Genomic DNA, 22,256 nt, shown 5'->3' with positions numbered 1-22,256 from the left:
TATCTGCATTTGCAGTAAAACACCTTATGACTACTGTTTGTGACACTGCTTGACTAGCAAATATTGTGAGACCCTTCAGAGTTCATGCAACTTTACCTTTATCTCTGCAAAACTGAACTCTGCTCACTGCAGCATCACAGCTTTAATTCATTCTAACTTAGAATTATTTTCTCCCGGGAAAATATACTGTGAAGCCAGGTGCTTAATTTAAAAATGCAATCCCAAATACAGAAAAAATGTCAGTGGTCACAGCGTACAAGGAAAAGTTTTCCTAATCAAATCTTACAGCTCTTAGATGTATAAACAGATGGCAAGGCATCTCAGCAGGTGTTAGTACCAGCCCTTTGGCAGAATAAAACCTCTCAGTGGACCCTAACCTACTATCACAACTATCTGAGATAATGCTTTGATATCCTCTAGCAAAAAATACTTCTCTTGCTAGAATACTTCATTATACATTTTGGAAGCACAATCCAGTAGCTAGGAGAAATTGTTCTGAATTTTCAATTTTTCAAAGCCATTAACCACAACAGAGAAACAATTTAAAAAGAATTTGATCATCAAGTTGTAACAGAAGTCTCAGTTCAAAACATCTCAACAGTTCCATATCATCCAAAAGGCAATAAATAAATAAAGATGCTGTTTCAAAGTCTGCTGGTTAAGAACAGCAGCCAGAGATCAAAAGCTAAACTAAAAAAAAAAAAAAAATTCCCCTAAAAAGTATTTTATGAGCATAATTCACATAAAAGGAATCAAAAGCATTTCTATCCTTATCTTTGTTACACGGAAGAGGATCCTGCACTTCTTAGCACTATATTTGGTTTAGCTATGAATTTCCATGTTCTCTGGGTATAAGGTAATTATGGATTGTGTGAAGAATTACTTTTCATAAAAATCTCTGTCTTTTATTTTCATTGAACCTTTTTTCATCTATCTAAGATAAAGTTTATCCAGTTTTAGCCCTACCAGTTTTATTCAAGAAGTTTTATTGCAAGGCAAGATATTTATAGATTCCAATTATCATTCATGTTTAATGGAGAAATATTCCATTTTTCAAAGTTAGGCAATTGTGCTTTTAATTTACATAATGAAACTCAAATTGGATCTTAGTTCCAGTTTATCCTGTTGGATGAACAACTGCAGCAGTGTGTTGTGACTCAAGATCTACTGGGAGCTTTGACACCTTGATCTGCAGTTGTCATGCATAATGTCCAGACACTGGCTGAAAGGACTCCCCTCTGCAAGTGCCCTCCTGAAGGAATCTTCTGCTACATCAGGTGGAACTACCTGATCATAGAATCATAGAATTGGCTGGGTTGGAAGGGACCTCAGAGATCATCAAGTCCAACCCTTGATCCACTACTACTGCAGTTACCAGACCATGGCACTGAGTGCCACATCCAGTCTCTTTTTAAATATCTCCAGGGATGGAGAATCCACCACTTCCCGGGGCAGCCCATTCCAATGTCTGATCACCCTCTCAGTAAAGAAATTCTTTCTAATGTCCAACCTAAACCTCCCCCGGCACAACTTGAGACCTCTTGTGCCCTCTCGTCTTGCTGAGAGTTGCCTGGGAAAAGAGACCAACCCCCACCTGGCTACAACCTCCTTTCAGGGAGTTGTAGAGAGTGATGAGGTCTCCTCTGAGCCTCCTCTTCTCCAGGCTGAACAGCCCCAGCTCCCTCAGCCTCTCCTCATAGGATCTGTGCTGGAGTCCCTTCACCAGCCTGGTTGCCCTCCTTTGGACCTGCTCCAGGACCTCAATCTCGTTCCTGAACTGAGGGGCCCAGAACTGGACACAGTACTCGAGGTGTGGCCTCACCAGCGCTGAGTACAGGGGCAGAATCACTTCCTTGGACCCGCTGGCCACGCTGTTCCTGATACAGGCCAGGATGCCATTGGCCTTCTTGGCCACCTGGGCACACTGTTGGCTCATGTTCAGCTTCCTGTCAATCCAAACTCCAAGGGTTTGCTCTGTCTGGCTGCTCTCCAACCACTCTGTCCCCAGCCTGTAGCACTACATGAGGATCTCTGCTGGCACCTTTTATCAGCACCAAAGACACTTTGCATGTGGCTGGCTATGTGACTGGTCAAAGTGTGGATGCATTTGCTTGCCCATATGACTAATTGTTTACATTATAAACTACACGATGAGTTTAACACAACAATATACAGATGAGGGTCTTCCACCCATAAACCAGTTACAAGGTCAACCAAGTTAATGAGATGTATACATGCATAAAACACTGCCCATTTTTTCTGGTCTTCCTTAAGAATGGAACTCAAAACCAATGAAAATGTATTTAAGATTGAGTAAGATTTCAGCTGCTATTTGGTAATTCTCCAAAAACAAGAAAATGCACTCCCCCCATTGCTGCAACAAACTAAATAACTGAGTACTTTAATTTAATAGGCATTACTAACACTGGAGAGGGAGAAGGCAGAAGGACATTATTTTTGTTTAACCAACTTCATTGTCTTTTATGATGAAATGAGTAGCTCCTCCAGATAAGAGAAAAGCAGAGGGTGCCATTTACCTTGATTTTAGCTGGGTTTCCACATGGGCTCTCATGGCAGCCCTCTAACCAATTCCAAATGTTACTGGGTGGGAAGAACAGAAGGTAGGCAAGCACGGCATAGAGCTGGCTGGACTCTCAGGGTCAAAAGTGTTGCAGTCAGTAGTTTGGACTTTTACTGAGGGCCAATTATGGGAGGTGTTTCTCAAGGTGTAATACCCTCAAGGTTCGTGCCATTTCACATGCACTCTTGCCATGTGCACAATGTGAAGCTGGGGGAGCAGCAAATAAAACACTCCATGCAATAGTATAGGCTAGGGACTGGCTAATGAAATACCAACTCTGCAATCAAAAAGCTGAATGAGAGTCAGCACTGCACCCTTGAGGTAGTGAGGGTTAACCACATACCATGCTACACCAACAAGTGTACAGCCAGCAGGTGAAGAGAAATAATTATTCTCTTCTCCCTGGGATCTGTGAGGGATTCCATCACATCTGTGAGTATTCCATCACATCTGGAATACTGTGTCCAGGATGGGCTCCCAAGTATGGAAGAGATACTCGGATGAAGAGTATCCTGAAGAAGGTAACCAAGATGGTTCCACGGGCCACAGCATATGACATGAGAGGCTGAAGAAGTTTAGTTTCTTCATCCCGATGAAGGAAACACTGAGAGACAATATTGTCTCTATGCTTCACTGCATGGAGGGTTATTTAGAAGGTGGAACCAGACTTTTTTCAAAAGTGAACAGGAAAAGGACAAGAGGGAATGGCCATAAGCTGCAAAATAGAAACTTTGATTGAATAGAAGGAGAAAAAGGTCACAGTGAGAGTGGCTAAACACAGAAGAAGCCCAAAGAAGTTATGGACTCTCCATTCTTGGAGATTTTGAAGACTTGATAGGGCAAAGAAAAAAGCAACTTGATTTAAGTTTGACGATAGCCCTGCTCTGAGCAGGAAGCTGGGTGGGATGACCTCCAACCTAAGTTGCTCTATAATTTTATATGGGGTTTGACCTATACCTAAAATTGTGCATGATATGTAAGAAAGCACGATTTTTCTGTAGCTGAAAAGAAATTAATATAGTCATAGAACTGACAGGAGTAGCCATAATAAGTTTTGTTTTGTCCATTTCTTTGATCCTTGTACTTAGGAGATGACATTTATAAGCTGTTACTAAGGTAACTCAGTATCTGAGAGATGACTATTACAGTAAAGTATAGGATGTATATATCCTATATATAGGTGGACCTCAGCAAAGGCCTACAACATGCTAAAAATGTTTCACTGGGATGCTGAATTGCAGAACATCATTGCCACTGCCATCTGGACAGGCACTTTTGCTCCCCAGCACTTGAATCCATGCAATGATTCATCTCCACTTCTTAAATCTCTAAGCACTGTCCCCATAAATGAGCTGGATCTTGAGAAATTTCATTTGATCTTTTCAGTAAAGTTCAAGGAAAGGGTGGAAGGACTACTTAGCTCACCTTTGAAGACACCATGTCTTGCCAGGATTTTTCTGAGGCAGGAGCTGACATTTGGATGATCATTTTTGACAACATAGGAAACAGATCTTCCTTTAGAGACTAAGATGAATGATGTTTTGGATGGGAAGAAACCAATAGAGTTTAACATCTGTTACTACAGCTCTTTCTGCTGGGAGTTTTCCCAGAAATGAAGAATGACTGTTTACTTTTTTTTCATGCTAGCTGTTAGCATTCAGACACTCACAAAGTTGGTACAACCTCTTCAGTCACTTGAAAGTTTCTGAATTCCCATTGCTGAGTTTATGATTTTCAGGTTGCAAATTCCCGGGAGGTGGGGAATACTAATTTTCCAAGTTTATTAGAGTTTATTACTTCTTGGGCAAGCACTACAGACAGTAGGCTATCGTGCAGAAGGAGAGTGAACAGCTATATTCCTGAAACTTCCCTTCCCATGAGCTTCACTTTTACCCATGTGCATTATACATGGGCTGAACACAGCTACATGACTGGGTGGAGTTTAAGCCTCTTCCTGTCTGTGTCTAAAACACAGCAAAGCTCAGGATGCAGCTAAGCTACTTAATGTGAGATCTTATCTGAATATATGCAGAGGTTTTGATTGACTTCTGCTTTACTTCAGAATTAAGATACTACTTGTCACTAGGCTGTTTGAAGTAGATCCTCAAGATACCTCAAGTTCATTACTTGAAACCTGACTAGACTAGACTTGATGGAACTTAATTTTAGCCTCCTGTTGCTTTAGAAATTGAAGATTTACTGGTGAACTAAGTGTCTGTAGTTCTAAAGAAAACTATTGCTTAGAAGTTGACGGTTCACGGACAGCAAAAACTCAATGGCTGGTCTGAGAAACAGTGCTAGTAGGACATCTTATTCTAACATGGACAGTAGATTTGACCATGTCTGAAACTCTCTATCCCACCTCCATTAAGAAGACATTCTACCACTTAGCTAAACACATCGTTTCCCTGTTTGTACAATCACTCGGGACTTTTTCTGTAATGATGTGCTTATTCCATTTACTTTCTTACAAATGCTTTTCTTTAAATGCCAGCTTTTCCCGAAGTGGAAGACTACTGACTCACATCCTTTCCTTTGTCAAAAATCAATTACCTTTTCACCAACCCGATCGACTAAGAGAAGTGCACTAAAAGTGTAGGACAAAGCAGACACCCCTTGGAAAACTATCAGTATCATAATCTGCCCAGCCGTTCACTGCAGTATCCTGACATCCACTTGCCGGTATTTGGAACACACATCACGCAATTCCCTCTCAGAAAGTAAGTTTTTCCATCAGGTGTTTTCACATTCATCTATTCTTTATCATGGTGAATTTACAAGAACGATTGGTGATTAGTTTCTTGGGTTTTGGTTTGTTTTTTTCGAACTGTAATAAAGCAGCCCAGACTCCCACGGGTGTCCGGGCACCGGTGCCCTCAGAGCGGCCCCGGACATCGCCGTCGTGCGCACAGATCAGCGGCGGCCCTTTCATCCCGTAGGGAACAAGGAAGACGCCGGTTCCCGCCGCCCGCCCAGGCCTCCCCGCGGCAGTTTAACCCCCGCAGCGAGCCGGTTCGCCTCAGGCTGTCCCTGCGGCTCCCCTGGAGCGGGACGGCCCAACCGCGCCGCCCCGCCGTAGTCCGCCGTCACCTCTCCAGCCGAGCTGGACTGGGCCGGGCCGGGCCGGACTGGGCTGGGCCCCCCAACGGCCGCCGCGTGCCCCGGCCCGGCACCTGTGCTGCCCGGGCGGGAGGAGCGGCGGGAGAGGCGCCTGCGCAGTGCGGGGCCCCTCGCCGCCACGGCCGCAGTCACTTCCTGCCCCTGTGCCCATCCGGCTCCGGGGTCAGCGGCCGCCGCTCTGGCGGGACAGGGGAGAATAAAGTTTTATTCGGGGAGGGGGAAGCTGTCTGTCCGCTCCCAGGTAGGGGCTCGCCGCGCCCTCCCCTCCGTCGCTCCCTTCTTCTCCCGACGGCGGCGTTCAGCGCCCGCTGTCACCTGCCGGACGCTCGCCCCTCCCTGCCCAGGCTCGCGCGTGGCGGGGCGGCGGGCGCGACCGTCTCTGGCGGCTGCTCCGGCGGCGCCGCGGGGGGCGGCCGGCCCGGAGGCGGGAGGGCTAAGGCCGCTGGCTCTTGGGGACGTAGCTTTTCCCCCCGGTCCCTTGGGAGCTGAGGGACGGCGTCCCGGCGGTGGGGCTACGGGAGGAGGGCTGGGAGGGGGAGACGGAGCGCGGCGAGGGGCGGCGGGAGAGCGGGGTGGCGGGAGCCGCCCGCTGAGGGGGCGAGGGGCCGGGCGGCTGGGCTGGGCTGGGCTGGCGGAGGCTGGGGCTTCTCCTCCACCGGCCGAGGCGCAGGTGGCGGCGGGCCGGGCCGCGCTGGGTGGCGGGGCCCTGCGGGAGGGAGGCAGCGGAGCGGTGCGGGCGGGCCCGGCGCAGCGGCCGTTGCAGAGGGCGTTGTGAGACCTGCGGTAAACAATGGAAACTTTCTCCTGCGCGGAGGGTGCCGCTGACTCCCGGCCTGCCCCGGCGGGGCCCCTGGAGGAAGTGGGCGTGTGAGCTTGGCGCTGCTCTAGCAGCCCGTTCTTCGGGGGTGACAGTTAAATTGCTTATTTCAGCAGAACCCAGCAGCTGGATGTAGAAGGAAAGTACGCGGAAAATGCCTCTAAGGGACAAGTGTTGTCAGACTGACCACCATCACCATGGGTGCTGTGAGCAAGGTACAGTGGTGTGTGATGCTTCGGCCGTTTTACTTATTTCCTTCTTTAAAAGCTTGAGGAAACTGCTGTGATGTTGCAGATGTGCACCGTTAGTGACAGTTTTGGATAAATAAAGATCATTAATTTTATTTGGAAACGTTTGCATTTTGGTTTGTTTCTTTTGTCATGAGCTGTCATTTTAGAATTATTTCAAGAATTTCTCAATGGTTGCAGAATGCACCAAACAGCAACTGTATGCAGTGAGCAGAGGAAGGCAAGAAGTTATGTAAAACCACTGGTCTTTTTGTTTCCAGAAAGCATAATACTTTCACTTTTTTCCAAACATGTTTTTGGCAATCTCTTGTATTCACTATTTATGTTTTTCCTTTACATCTCCTCTTGTGGGCTCTGATGAACTGAAAAGTCTTGTTTTCAGAGAAGGAAAAAAACCCCACGTCCTAAAATATCCTAAAATGTTTATTTGCATTCCATGGAAGATGCCATCAGTGGAAAGTATAATGCATACTTTGAAGGTTCAGCCAGCTTTCAAGATTTTTTTGTAATTGTTCTGCAATTGTTATAATTGGTAGCCTAACATGAAATATGGTTCCTTTCTTGTTGCTGTATTGTAGTGTTTGTTATTTAGATACTTTTGCTTCTGTTTTGAAAAGAAAGGAATCAGCCTGGGGAATTAGGAGTTGAAAACATGAGCATGGCAACTTTGATAATGTTCCTTTAATTAAATGTAGTTTGGGAGTAGGTAATGTTCAGCTAGTAGAAACATTTCTTTGTGTTTAAGATGAAATGGATTTGAGTTGTTATAAAGTTTTAGAAAGGCTAAAATACTTTTCTTGTCTTACAAATAACAGTGATGTGTTGTCTGCTTCGTGTATGTCACTCCTCTTGATGTCAGTGGGTGTTGCACATGCATATTAGAGGCAGTATGCAAACCAAAATATACTATTTTGAAGAATAGGGCATAGGCTAGTAGAATACAATATGTCATTGTGCTAGAGATCCCCAAACGATTAGCTGATTTGTAATGGTTGTTATGTGCTTGTATGTATAATAGTATATTATGGGGCCAGCGTAGTTGGGTGGAGTGTTCCTTCTATCATTCTTTTCTTGGGCTGTTTCTCTTTCTGATGTTCTTTTCAGCTTGAATTTATTTATAACCTTATGTCTTTTAGAACAGTGTCAAAATGTGTTTGATCTGTTTGCATTTAGTATCTCTATGTAGTTTATACTGTAGCTCTACTGCTCTGTATTAAAAATAATTTCCATGAATATGTTCAGTGCTTAGTTTAGAAATGCAAACCTTACAGTGGGGTTAAATGCCAAATCAAATGGATAAGACAGGAAACAATTTATGTACTACAAAGCTGGTTATTTTGTCAACGAGAAATCAACAGGAAGACCTAACTAATGGTTTTGCTACCAAGTGCTCTTATTAATTTAAATTTGGTTTTGTCTCTGGGCAAAGCTTTATTGCCTTATGCATGTACAGCAATAGGATGTTATTTTCATATGCATAAGTACTGCATATTTAACTGATAATCATTCTGATCAGTAAATGTTTAAATTTCAATAGATTTTGCAAAGATAATGTGGAATTAAACTTCAGAAATAAGGTGTTACTTCAGCAGTTTGCTTGACACAGGAGCATTTCTTGAATGTGGTTCTACTGGTTACAAAATAGTATAGTGGGTAGTTTTGGTATATATAATTTGTGCTTTTTTTTTCCTGACCATTGGTACTTTAGATTTGGATTCAGTGCTTAGGAGTGTATTCAATATCAAAATAACATGGTAAGCTGTGAAGTAATTTGGTAATTTTTTTTGTACATCTGTTTTGGTTTGAACGATGGGAGTCAAGTAGATAGTTCTGAGGAATTTATTTAATTGGTAGAATTTCTAATGAGTCAGTTTTCTTTTGTATATTTATATATTTTTGTGCTTGGTACACATAGCTTTGAGTATTTTCTTTAAATAATCTGAATGACAGCAAACTCTTAGAGGTATTATGGCTGGAAAATCCATTATGGGCTGTTTTGTAATCTGGTGTCAGTGAAAACTTTTGAGTAAGACAACTTTACTGTAGCCCTGGTCTTTATTTTTAACTAGTTTACTGCATGTCCACAAGATCCATAACTTAATAAACTTCATCTCAGTGTTCTCTGATAGGTTATTATCCTTTTTTTGTATTTCAGTGCATCTCTTGGAACCTGGTGATCCTCCATTATTACAGCAGCCTCTGCAAACATCAAAATCTGGTATTCAGCAAATCATTGAGTGTTTTCGATCAGGTATGAAACTATGCCTGGCTCCTAAGAAGTTTATTGCCTTGTTATAAAAGTTACGTGTATGCAATATATTAAAAAAAACCCAGCACTTGGCTTTGACATGTTTTAGGTTTTTGGTATTAGGTGCTGGTTCTTTTAATAAGGGTTTTCCTGTGGAGTAAGGAAGATACAGCTCCTGCTGTATTGTCATCCTTCAAAAACATAAAAAATCAATTTGTTTTTCTGCTTTGTCACCCCACCTGCTGCTGATAATGAGTTAATCTTAAAACTCCTGAGATCATGAGAATTTAGTGTTTACTTTTAACTTTTAGTATTGCTTTATCATGTGACTTTTGTTTCCTGATTAGTTTCTGGAGTTGCAGTACATAGCAAAGAACCTAAGAGTAACAGAGCATTTGGGTAAGCATGCCAGGGATGACTGAAACCTTGAATATTTTTTTGTGTAGAGGTTTCTGCATTTCTTATATGGCAAACCAAATATTTTATTTTCACAACCCTTGATGCAAGAACACAGCACTTATTACAAAACTTAAAGCGGTATATTTAATGCTACTACCTAGATGTTTCTAGATTTTTCCACAACTGTTTTATCCATGGAACATTTCACATATATATTTATATATATATATATCATTGCTGCTCTCTAACCGGATACATGTCCAAGATGAATCTTGTAGAATGTAGAATATTAAGTTTATGTTCTTCTTGCATTCAAACAACTTGTAATGAGAAGGAAGACTTTTTTTATAAACAGTTTGCTTGCATGAATTTGCCTTGGGTATGTGAAAAGTTTCCTCTGTTTGAAGCAGATTAGTGGAATCTCTACAGGTAGTAGCACAAACCAGTTGCAAGTACTTTGTATCTGGACTGTTTGGAAGGGACCTTTAAAGCTCATCTAGTTCAGCACCCCTGGCAATGAGCAGAGACATTGCCAAGTTGCTCAGAGCCCTATCAAACTTGACCTTGAATAGGGATGGGGTTTCTGCCATCTCTCTGGGCAACCTGTTCAGTGTTTCAATACCCATTATAAAAAATGTCTTCCTAATATCTGGTCTAAATCTACCCTCTTAGAGTTTACAACCATTACCCCTTGTCCTATCCGTACAGGCCCTGTTTTCACTGACAGGTGTTAAATTGATAGGTTACAAATGGGGCAGAAGGCAGAAGGAATTGGACCAAGATTTTACTGGTTAGTTTTGAATAAGCAACATTTTGTTATGGGAAGAAACGATTTTTCTTGTAGTGAAAAAATAGAGATTAAATCCAGAGTATGGTTACATAAGTGGTTTTAGCTGAAGCTTCTGCCATCCATAGTGTTAAGAATAACAGAAGAATTTGAATCTAGGTTTATTTTTTTGGTTTTTTCTTGCTAAAGGCTTAAATTCTGGTATTTCTGCCAGAGCGCTATTTGTGATAACCAATGTTCTGTGATAACCACGGATTCTGTGACACAGATGTTATTCTACCTTCATCATTTGCAAATATTAGCAGAATTTCACAAAGTATCACCTTCCTGATTAAATGTAACTATGAAGCTGAAAACGCTTCAGTAAGCTGGAGGCAGCATATGCTGGCAGAAGGCTGTGTGCTGCCATAATACACAGCTGGTGAGAGATGCAGATATGCGTGTTCTTTTCTCTGCCTTCCATGTCCACAAACCAGTGCATGGTTTAAACTTATTTGCTGGTTCTAAAAGTCCATAAAGGTCTACAATTTAATTCAAAAGGACCAGTCAATTTTTTTTATTCCCATCGATGAAAAGCTTTGTGGTTGTTTAAGGAAGGTGTGAAGCCAGGGTGACTACCATGTCATCTAGTCTGATCTCCAGAATGTCATAAATCCTTCAATTTCACACAGGAATTCTTAAGCCAAATAATTTAGATTAGACAAAACATTTCAGTGTTGTATTGAAAAAGATGGAACTATCAGTATAACAGAGAGAGAATGAGGGACCTTTCTGTCTCTTGACTGTGAAATAGTGAATTAGATTATTTTTTTTCTGTTGTTTCAGAGAGGGGTGTGTGGCTGGGATCATCAACAGCATGGCCACATTTTTGTTTATTGTGTGCTGTCACTAAACTAAAGGCCTTTTGTCTGAGTTACAGTTTGATATCTTACCAGAATTTTATCTACATGCAGCATCTTCAGTTTGTTCAGCTGGGTTTTTGTCAGTGATCAGTGATTTCCTTTATATGCAAAAACTCAGGTATTGGTTAGTGAGATCTAAGTAGACAATTTGCTTTTGGGGGAACTGTGTACTATTATTAAAAATGGAGTTTTCCATTAATCTAAATGTTTGTAGCCTGTTTGTAAAAATGGAGGCCAGATTAAGATGAAGTTAGTAACCCTTGAGGAGAGAGTAGTGAGAGGAAAACACAGAAGGCTAGGGTTACAACTTGGGAAAGGCAGGAGAACATAAACTGGATGGTAGCCTCAGGTAGTTAAGTTTCATTCATAAGCAGTGGCTGAAATGTGAGAAGACACTGTGCTTTCCTAAAACTTAGTTGTAAAAATTTTATAGTACTACTATTACACCAAGAAATGAAAAACTGTCTTGGTAGGGCCCATTTGTATTGAAGAACCAGTAGTTGTTACAAAATTACTAAGATTTGAAAGAGTTTTATTTGGGAAACAGTTCTGCAGAGCATCTCCAAGTCTGATTTTTAAAAGCGATTCTTAAGAGGAGTGTTTGTGATGACAGAAAATTTGAACATCTGTTGGAGCTTGAAGGATGTCTTGATGATGTTGCATAGTTTGCATGGTATTATTTTTTCTTAGTTCAGTTTCATTATATTTTTGCTTGTTGGTCTGATTTTGATTCATTTTGACTTATGCCATGGTAAAAAATAATCTAGATAAAAAAATTAGCTGAATTTGGTTAGCTAGGGTTTTTTTCCAACTTAGAGTGGGTAAGTATTAATCATTCAGTAGTCCATTGCTAACTGTAGACATGACATTCATAGTTTTCATCTCATGAGAAGTGAAGGAGTGGGTCTGAAGTATAACTTAAATTCTGAATCCTTTAGATGTTTAAGCAAGACAGGGGTTGGAATACATCAACAGTGCCAAAGCAAACTCTATTTTTGTGGGTTGTTGGTTTTGGGTTTTTTTTGTTTTGGTTTGGTTTTTTGTTTTTGAATATACAATGTATAATAGTCTGGAAAACCTACACGTTTTCTCTTATTGCCTTTGATTTAATAGAAAAGTTTCTGACAAATTGTATGTATTTGCCTTTCAGCACGCTGAAAATATGTCTACAGTTCTACTTTTTTTCCTAAGCATCTTGATCTTAGGTCAGATATCTAGATGCAGTAGCATTTCTTGAACTGTTATTCTCTTTGCTTTATTATATGCTCTAATATTTTTGCCTTACTGGGTGCTGTTTTTATGTGATATAGCTATATATATCTTGCTTTCCTTGCACTTGTTGGATGAACTTAAAAAAATCAAAAAAAGCTCTAGGTGCTTATTCTTTTCTGTTGGCAATTGCATTGCAGTAACCATATACTGTAATATGGGCTCCTGCCTAATGTTAGCCATTAGTCTTTACAATGAAATAGCATTAAAACCAGATAAAATGTGGTTTTAATCGTCATGTTTTAAAGTGTTTCCACTATCATGGGATAATGTGAATTAAAAGATGAACAGAAAACCTTCCTTGAGTGTAATGTTTCTTTTATTGCAGGAACTAAACAACTTAAACATATCTTGTTAAAAGATGTGGACACCATTTTTGAGTGTAAATTATGCCGAAGTCTCTTCAGAGGATTACCAAATTTAATTACTCATAAAAAGTTCTATTGTCCTCCAAGTCTCCAGATGGATGATAGTAAGTCTTACTAATTGAAATATTTAGTAAAGCTATCTTGAAGTTGAGAAACTATTTTTTTTATACTCTTTATACAAACCCAGCAGAAACACAATGCTAAAAAAGAAGTGGAATTAAATTTCAGTAGTAACACGGGTAGCTCACTTTTATGGTAGTAAAGAAGCTACAGCAATGACTTAATATGCATTAATAGTTGAGACCTGTGCCAATGTCACTACTTGATAGCTAGTTTATATGTTCTGCCTTTGAATGAAGAATGTCACTTTAATTGTTTTATTCCATATTCCCCTTTTTCTTTCCCATCTTTCCCTCTTTACTGTGTAAGATACTGGAAAGGGTACAGAAGTACTAGGAAAGGAATCTCATAGAAAAGTGTGGATCTAACAAGGCTTTTCACTGTTAAATCAGCATAACCCTGATAGACTTCAGCTGGGTCCTATAGAGTGACTTGGATCAGTATCCATAATCTTCCCCTATACTTGGGAATCAATTATCTTCATTTTTTCACTATATCAACATGGGTTCAAAAAGGGTTTTTCTTTCTTGATTAATGCCATCCTGCCTCAATATTTCAAAAATCAGGAACCAGCAGATTTATGTAGATGATTCCTTTCCTACATTGTACCAGCTAGTGCTGTGGAGGAGGTGGTGAAAAAATTGGAACTGACACCTTCCTTAAATGAATGTGGTTGGCTAGTTGCAGAGAGTTTTGGAGCTTCTTTGTGAAAAGGGGTGAGTTGGAGTTCCAAGGAAAGGCTGTAGGTGCATCTGACTTGGATGTAAAAGCTTCTGAGCAACATAAGAATAACGTGCTGAACAGGAATTCTTTACTCTCCTGATGTTTAATTGGCTGGCTGGCTTCCCCCACTGTTCACTAAGATGGGTGGAAATGAAGAGAATACAACTATGTAGTCTGAACAAACCAGTAAAAATTCTTGAGTTTTATATAAAATTGAATCTGACTATTGAATAAAGGGATGTGGCTTTTTCAATAAATGCAATAAAAAATACTGAAGAAGAGAAAGGAATGAAATTCAGCATCCTTATGCTGAAAAATTCCAAAACCTATTCTCTCTTGATGTTTTTAGATGTTAGTGTACTCATTAAATGGTCTGAAAAGGTGCTATAAAATGGGAAGGACTTTTTACCCTTGATAAAAATTGTATAGGTAATCCCATTTGAAACTGACTGCAAAAGGTGTTAAAAATTCAGTGTTAAAAGATGGGGTACCAAGCAACAAAATGTCATAGTTCTTGTGCTGACAATCTTTTCATATATTGCTGGTAGTGTGGAAGGAGCAGTGCTGACCAGGTGTGGGTTGCCCATTAACTGCTGCCAGGAATCACATCTTCAAATCATTGGATAATTTTGAACTGTATCATCTCAGTTTCTCAAAATAGAAAAACTGCTTAATATTATGGTAACCAGAAATATAAATGCTAAAAAAACATTTGAATAAACTTTTTGGAAATCAGGTGTATTAAAACAGTACCTTAAAGGCAAACTTCAGCTGGAGAAACTTACTGGCAGCAGACAAACAAGGATAATCCTTGTGTCCTTCTTGCTTGCTTTTTAAGTCTGCTTCAGCTCATTATCAGGAAAGAGCACAGGATGAACCTTTGGTGAACCTCAGTGAAGTTATTCTTTCTTGAAGTAATTTGGCTCAGGAGAAACGAGTACAGTTTTTTTCCCCCGAATTTTTCCTGTCCTTAGCATTTACTATCGTACTGTGTCACTGAGCCTATTACTGCTTTGGCATTACTAAAGGCTTTCCCTACCCCAGAAGTTAAGTTCTCTCTTAATCTACTTATACCTTTTTGCAGTGCTCAGGTTACACAGATGTTTAATTCTTTCTTAAGGACAGTTCAGAATTCTCAGAGAAGAGCTTGTTTCCAGAATTAGGCTTCTGTGATGAGAACATCTGTTTCCAGCAGTATGAAAATCAGTTTCTAATGGTACTTGGGGCTTAGTTTCTTGCTTACAGGACAGCCTCCATTGTATGCCATTATTTTTGCAACTGATACAGATTTTAAGAACAGGTTAATTCCAGGCAAACTAATTTTCAGTTTAGATCACTTTCACATTAGCACACTAGAAGGATGTAGTTCCACCATTGGCCTTTAATAAAAAAGTCCCGTGTACTCATGTAATAAAAATGATTACTCAAAATCTCTAAGTAATATTGTCAGAAAAATAGTACAAATACGGGATTTGTTCAAATTTGAATAAATTGACAGAGTGATAAAAAGATACTTTGGAATGTAAATAATTTGAAGTTATCAAATAATGAAAAAATACCTTTGTCTCTTTTCACAGATCTCCCGGATATACATGATAAACAGAGTCAAGCCATAAATGACCTCCTGGAAGCAATCTACCCAAGGGTAGATAAGCAAGAATATGTAATTAAATTGGAACCTATAGAGACTAATCAGAATGCTGTATTTCAATATGTCTCAAGGACTGATAGCCCAGATGAGAACCTAGAAAGCAGTAATACCCCTGATCAAGCCCCAGTACAGACACAGGAACCCAGCACTGAGCAAACCAAGACTGTTGCAGCTCCAGCCTCAGTCCTAGCTGGGGAGACTGTAGAATTGCCTCCTGCTGATCCTGTGATGAACAAGGTGATACCTCCTCCTGAAGAACAGCCTCCAGCTGTAAATCCTGAGTTGGACTCTCTGGATAATTCTGATTTTGGGCACCAGCTGATATGTTGCCTTTGTAGGAAAGAATTTCATTCCAGACGCAGTGTACGCCGGCACATTCGAAAAGTGCACAAAAAAAAGATGGAAGAGCTCAAGAAATACATAGAAACAAAAAAGAAACCAAACCAGTGCATTGCGAAAGGACGGAATAAGAATGTTCTTGTAACATTAGGTAGAAGTTGTCCTGTGTGTTATAAATCATTTGCTACAAAAGCCAACGTAAGGAGGCATTTTGATGAAGTTCATAGAGGATTAAGAAGGGATTCCATTACTCCTGATATAGCTACAAAGCCTGGGCAACCTTTGTTCTTGGATACAGCTTCTGCTAAAAAATCTTTTAAGACCCGAAAACAAAAGTCGTCTTCAAAGGCTGAATACAATTTAACTGCATGCAAATGCCTTCTGTGTAAAAGAAAATATAGTTCACAAATAATGCTGAAAAGGCACATGCAAATTGTTCACAAGATAACTCTTTCTGGAAAGAACTCTAAAAGAGAGAAAGGACCCAATAATACTGCCAATGGCACTGAAATAAAAGTAAAAGTTGAACCAGCAGATTCTGTAGAACCTTCACCCCCTTCCATTGCCCTTTCTCCACAGAATGAATTAAAAGGAACAAATCATTCAAATGAGAAAAAAAGCACACCGTCAGCACAGAAAAATAAAGTTAAACAGGACCCTGAAAACCCTAAATCAACTTCTAAATCAACCGCTAAATCAACCTGTAAATCAACAGCTAAATCAACCTCTAAATCAACCAATGCATCTGCTGCAGGTGGCCAGCAAAAAACCAGGAAGCCAAAACTTTCAGCTGGCTTTGACTTCAAGCAGCTTTACTGTAAACTCTGTAAACGCCAATTTACTTCTAAACAGAACTTGACAAAACACATTGAGCTACACACAGATGGAAATAACATTTATGTTAAATACTACAGGTGTCCACTCTGCTCTTACGAAACACGCCGCAAACGTGATGTGATAAGGCATATAACTGTAGTTCATAAAAAATCTCCACGCTACCTTGGGAAAATAACTGCAAGTTTAGAAATCAGAGCAATAAAAAAGCCAATTGATCTTGTTCTAAACAAGGTGACAAAAAGAGGCCCTCAGAGGGATGAAACAAAACAGATTGCTTCAAAACAGGATGTCACCTCTAATTCTCCCAATAAAAAGTATGAAGGAGCTGATGTTGGCATTGAAGTAAAAGTAACAAAAAACTTCTCTCTGCACCGATGCAATAAATGTGGGAAAGCGTTTGCCAGAAAAGCTTTTCTGGAACATCATAAGAAAACCCACAAAGCAAATGTATCTCATTCACCTGAAGAAAATAAAACCAAAGGCAGAAGTACAAGATCTAAAGCTGTTGTCTGGTGAGGAAAAAGAAAAAGTGTTACGTTGTCTTTTTTTATTTTTATTTTTTTAAGAAAACAAAACAAAACCATCACCTTTCATTTGCTGTTGTTGATTTATTGCCGAAAACATATTTTTCCATAGGTTCTGTGGTTTAGCAGCTTAAATACTAAGGTAGATGTCAAATTTGTTTATTAAACTTTGTTTTTAGTGTTTTGGAAAAGTTAATTTCCAAATTTGTCGTTGTAGCACGTTGGAATAGAATGCAGATTAAGCTGTACTGAGTCAACTCTTTAAACTTTTTAGGCATTTATTGTGATCAAACTAATATCCATACATTTCTAAAATAGTAATTTTTAAAAATTAACCATACTTTGATTTGAATAACATAACCTGTTAATTAACTTTTCTGTGACCCTGTTGAAGAAATACTAAAGGTGCTACAGTAAAAGCTGTTGACAGAAAAAAATCTATGAACTCATTGGAATTATTGTGTGCATTTTTTTTTTTTTGCTTTTTTAAACGTTTATTGCCTATGCCCTGTCAATGAAAAGACATAAAACAGTTTTTTGGAATGTAATTTGATTTTAAAATCAGTATAAGTTAGGTGCCTACAAACACCTTTAAAATAATCAAATTTAGGATTTGCTTTTTAATGCTTATGGTAAGCATGGGTTTGGAGTCTTCTGCTAACTTATTTTTTCAAGTGTTTGAGTTTCTTCAGGAATTTTTGTTTTAAGCCTGTAAGGCCATGAATTTTCTAAACTTCTGCTTATATGGTACTCTGGGAAATTTTTTACACTTGGAGTGGTTGTATTCCTAATTTCTCAGTTTTCTGTAGTCTTCATGTTAAAGATGGTCTGTTTTTAAAGAACCTTTTAAAAAGGAAGTTATGTATGTGGTCAGTTTGCATTTCAGAATGACTGCCTGATGACCTGGGGGATTGTACAAAAAAATCTTAATAAAGAGAGACAGTAGTGATACCTAAGAGTTTTTAACAACCTTATTCATAATTACCTTTCTAGCATGTTTGGTGAAAAGAAAACCAATTAATGTGCCTTGTTCTGTATTCCATCTCTGAAATGTTTTTCCCCAGAATATAATTTGATTTGAGTTCAGCTTTCATAGTGAAGTGCCACCCAGCTATTTTAAATTGTAATCTTATGCTTTCATGAATTCCTAAGAAATCTTGGCTGAGTGGGAGAGAACATAAAAAAAAGCTGAGCTGGACCCTAAGTTATGCTGAATCTAAGAGGAGAAGTGACTTTTGCATTTTGATCAAGAATTAAAAATTTATCCTTATAAACTATTTATGTTTTGTAATTTAAAACAATTACATGGGTTAACTCAAAGTACTTATTCCTATTTCTCCTCCGATAGGTTCAAGTGATGTTCAGAAAGTCTGGAGTTCCTTTGAATGAAAAAGACTTTAGTTTGTTGTTGAAACCACTGATATCTTGGTAATGGTACTATAAGGAGGAAATATTTTCATAAGCTGAATTTTTATCAAACAAATAACCATTCTGACTGCTTGTAGGATAGTGGCTCCTCCCAAAGTAATGAAGTAGCTGAAATGCACATGTGCTTCTAAATTAGCTGTTATCTCTATGCATTTGAGGTTTGACACAGTATAGAACAAACCTTCTGAAATTAAAAAAAAAAAATAGAGAGGCAAGCTTATGAGCAGCAACTTTGGAAGATTTTTGTTCCTTGTTTAGGAAATCACTTTCAGAGAGCTCATCGTGCATTCTGGTCCTCCCCAGTAGTGGTAACTGATGAACAGCTCTAACTTTTTTCTGATACCCTATTTTGGCAAATGTTATCGTACATACTGTTTAAAAATTTATTACAAATGAATGTATAAGAGCAAAAAATGTAGTATATATTGGCTGAATTGTACTAATTTTTAGTATTTGCCATAACATCAGCTTGTTCGTGTTGACTAATTTCCCAGTTCTGGGACATTCTGAATTTCACTGTGCTTAGGTTGCTTCAAAGATCTCCATCTTTTTTCCATATGTGGTTCACAGGAAAACTTTGTAAACATGTTGGAAGTTTAAGAGAATGTCCACATTCCTCTATTCTTCCATTAGAAAAAAATATATACACAAGCACTTTAATGATAGTTGCAGGTGTTTTTGTTGTTGTTGTTGTTTTTTTTTGAAAGATCAACACACTAATGTTAATATGAAGGTAGTGAATATTTTCTGATGTATTATAGACAGACAATCTGCACAACCACTTATAATGTTAGCTTATTTCATTAAATATGAATTAAAAAGGGAGGATAGTATGGGAGAAACTAAAAATATTTTTTCTCTCAAGATCATGAATGACCACTCTAGGTAGCACTTGACTTTGTATAATTTGGAATATGTTTTAGATAACTTTTTTTTAACCTTTGAATCAAGATTTTGGTAAAACAGTAGCATGCCTACCATTATGTAATTCTTGGCAGGTTTCATGCATCAGTGGTTTGGGGTTTTTGTTTTGGTTGTTTTGGTTGTTTTTTGTTTTTTTTTTACCTTTTTAGAAAATGTTTAGTGATTTGTGTCAAATTGCTACAATTGGAAAGGTATTGTACATCAGAAGAAATACCATGTTTTTATATATGTTCACTCCCTTGCTTAGGGAGGTGCCTCGTGTTCATATATACTTTTTGTATAAAATATATCTAAAAATGTTGATCACAGGATCAGGAGTAAAGATACTTTTATGGATAGAGAAATATTTGGCCCTGTTAGTGCATTGCACTAAAAATACTGTGAATGGGAACTGGACTGCAGCTGTTGCTCAAAATGTTTGATATTGAATGTACATGCTTTTGTTTGGATATATGTACTGTATTGGATGGAAAATAAAGCAGACTGGAAATCACTTTTAAGTGTGCATAAACAGAAAGATGTTGTGTTTGTAAACCTTGAATATCTGTTGCTCCACAGTCAGAAATGACAATGTTTGCATTTTTGTAAAGTTTTACTCTTTGATTGCTGAAACTAGTTGTTTGTAATATTCTGTTGTAATAAATGTTTTGGGTTTTATGTTATTAAAAGTTTGGCACTTGTGGAGTGAAAATTTCTCCACACTGATGGCTGACCCTTGCTCTATTTTTAGAAAACAAGCTATACTGGCTTTTTGTTCCTTGTAAAGGTATTTCTTCCTTAACTGGGCAGATTGTTTTTATTATCTTTTTAAAACAAGAGTGAATATTAATATTGAAGTAGATAGGCTATGCTACTTTTTTTTAAATAGGAAAATAGGGTTACCTAGTTTTTGCATTGCAAATCATTTGGGTGGCCATCTCATGTTGTATCTTTTTATGATGTGAATATAAGAAAATAACTGCCATAACATCGTTTATTCTTTTGTAAAGGAAGACATCAAGCTATTTATGTTAAGTGCATTTTAACTAATGTTCCTGAATGCCTGTGGATTAAGATTAGGAAATTAAAATGCAGGCGTAGTGATTGATAAACTGTTTATTTCTAAGATAATCCTTGTGGTTTCTGTTGTCTGTCCTGGGTAAGTGCAGTCTGCATTTGAAATATGGGAAGTTACTCCTATTTCAAAGTCACTCCTGTTTCAAAGTTTCCTCTAAATGATATCCAGGTCTGCATCCATGTAGATAAATAGAGCTACAAAATTGTCTTGGTCTACTTGAAACTTTGGGTAGTGTATTTCTTCTTAAAGATTTGGCTTAATACTTCCCAATTACCACAACTTTTTTTTTTTTTTTTTTTTTTTTTTAAATATCTTCCCATGAGATTAAACCTGGGTAGCTCTTTTGAAGCACAAGTTTTATTTTCATTCTGACTTGTGGAATAGCTTTGTTTTCTCTTTTTCCAATAATGAAAATAAATGATTTGATTATGATGGACTTGTTCAATTCAGTGCTTTTTTTTTTTTTAACTTTCCCATGCAACTATTTTGAAATTTGAAGGAAGAAAGATTGCTAATTATTGCTTTTAATTCACAAAATATATGTTTTTCATCAAATCCTGGAAATAGAGTCAATATCCATGTGGGCACATACCTGAAGGGCTACATGTTAATGTGTCTGGATACAAGTTTTTAATTAAGATACAGTGTTGCATAATTTACAAGGCAGGTTGTTTTGCCTCATTTTGCTTCAACTACCCAAAGATAAATGTAAATTCTGTAGTGGAACTTCTGAATTAAGGTTCATTCTTGTTAAAGAGCTTCTTACTAAGAATTAATATGAGAGAACTTACAGAAAAGTTTGAGGATGATCGAAGCATCCTGTATGGAAACCAGTCTGATTTTTATTTAAAATGTGATTCATATCTTCCCATGCTAAGGCTTTGAGGGGCTACCTTTAATTGGTGTGAAATCTTGCATAAAAAACAAGTGAAACTCACTGAGGTTGGAAGCACCAGATGCTGAAATCTAATAAAGTGCTGGCTTCTGTCTCAAAAACACCTTCAGTTAATCATCTCTCAGATAAAGGTGTCTGAACTGTGGTCTTCCTGGTTTTATTTTTTTGTGTTTAATTTTGGAGTGTTTTTCGGTTTTGTATTTTGTCTTTTCTGTCTGGAATGATACATTCCAAGGCTTGAAGTATTTGATCTCCTCAACTTCATAGGAGAATTAAAGAAAACTTCAGCTTAGATAGTTGATAGCAGTTTATCACCATTTGTTTTTTTAAATTGGCTTCTTCTGTGAAAAAGCTATCGTGTGAAGGATTTGTGTGAGTGGTCAAGTGCTTGAAGTGCTTTGAAAATGAGATTGGTTTTGTGAAAGATCTGTGGGTAGATACTCCACATCATGCCCCTTTGCTTAATAGTGAAATACAATTGGTATCACAAAGGTAGACCAGTATGTTGGCTGGGGAATGAGGGGTAAAGAAGAACAGGACCTTAATAATTACATTGATGGAAAACCCCTGGTGTTTGTACTAATAAGGAGTCAAAATTTCATGGTGGGCCACTGGCTGGGTATAAAGGTTCTCTACCTGTCTTGAAAAGAGGAAAAGAGGGGAAGTAAATGATGTGCAATCTACTTATTTCTCTCGTGGGGGGCTTGCTTCCCAGTATCCCTCAGTTTACAGTCTTAAAGTTAGTCATTTCATAGGCATAAAGTGGAATGTAATTTGAAAAATTAGGATTGTTTGGGTTCATTGCTCTCTGTGGAGATCATGGTAATCTTAATAGTAAGTGTTGTATACTTGGAGCCATGTCTCAAGTGAGGAAACAGTATCATTGACTTGGGAGGGTATAGAAGGAATAATAGTGTCTTGCTTCTCTGAAGAGTCTGCTGGTGTTACTCCAGGCTCCTTCCTGTGTATGTCCACCAGCCCAGAGGCATCTTGGTTATCCCTAGGGAAGGAGTAGGGGA

The 22,256-nt window shown here is 38.6% G+C and overlaps 1 protein-coding gene across 2 annotated transcripts; it reads left to right on the top strand.

Moving 5' to 3' along the window:
• Positions 1-5,821: 5,821 nt before the first annotated feature.
• On the top strand, positions 5,822-19,778 carry ZNF800 (zinc finger protein 800). Of its 2 annotated transcripts, none has more exons than XM_071733782.1 (6): positions 5,822-5,942; positions 6,632-6,733; positions 8,922-9,017; positions 12,700-12,843; positions 15,160-16,921; positions 18,282-19,778. In XM_071733782.1, the coding sequence occupies exons 2-6, from the start codon at positions 6,673-6,675 to the stop codon at positions 18,289-18,291; spliced, it is 2,073 nt and encodes a 690-aa protein (XP_071589883.1). In that variant the 5' UTR covers positions 5,822-5,942; positions 6,632-6,672; the 3' UTR covers positions 18,292-19,778. The 2 variants fall into 2 exon arrangements, with proteins under 2 accessions (XP_071589883.1, XP_071589884.1); XM_071733783.1 differs by having other exon boundaries at positions 5,854-5,942; positions 6,635-6,733.
• Positions 19,779-22,256: the final 2,478 nt, after the last annotated feature.

Source organism: Heliangelus exortis, chromosome 1 (assembly GCF_036169615.1).
Source record: "Heliangelus exortis chromosome 1, bHelExo1.hap1, whole genome shotgun sequence".
NCBI classification, from domain to species: domain Eukaryota; kingdom Metazoa; phylum Chordata; class Aves; order Apodiformes; family Trochilidae; genus Heliangelus; species Heliangelus exortis.
This window is presented reverse-complemented; position numbering and strand designations above follow the sequence as displayed.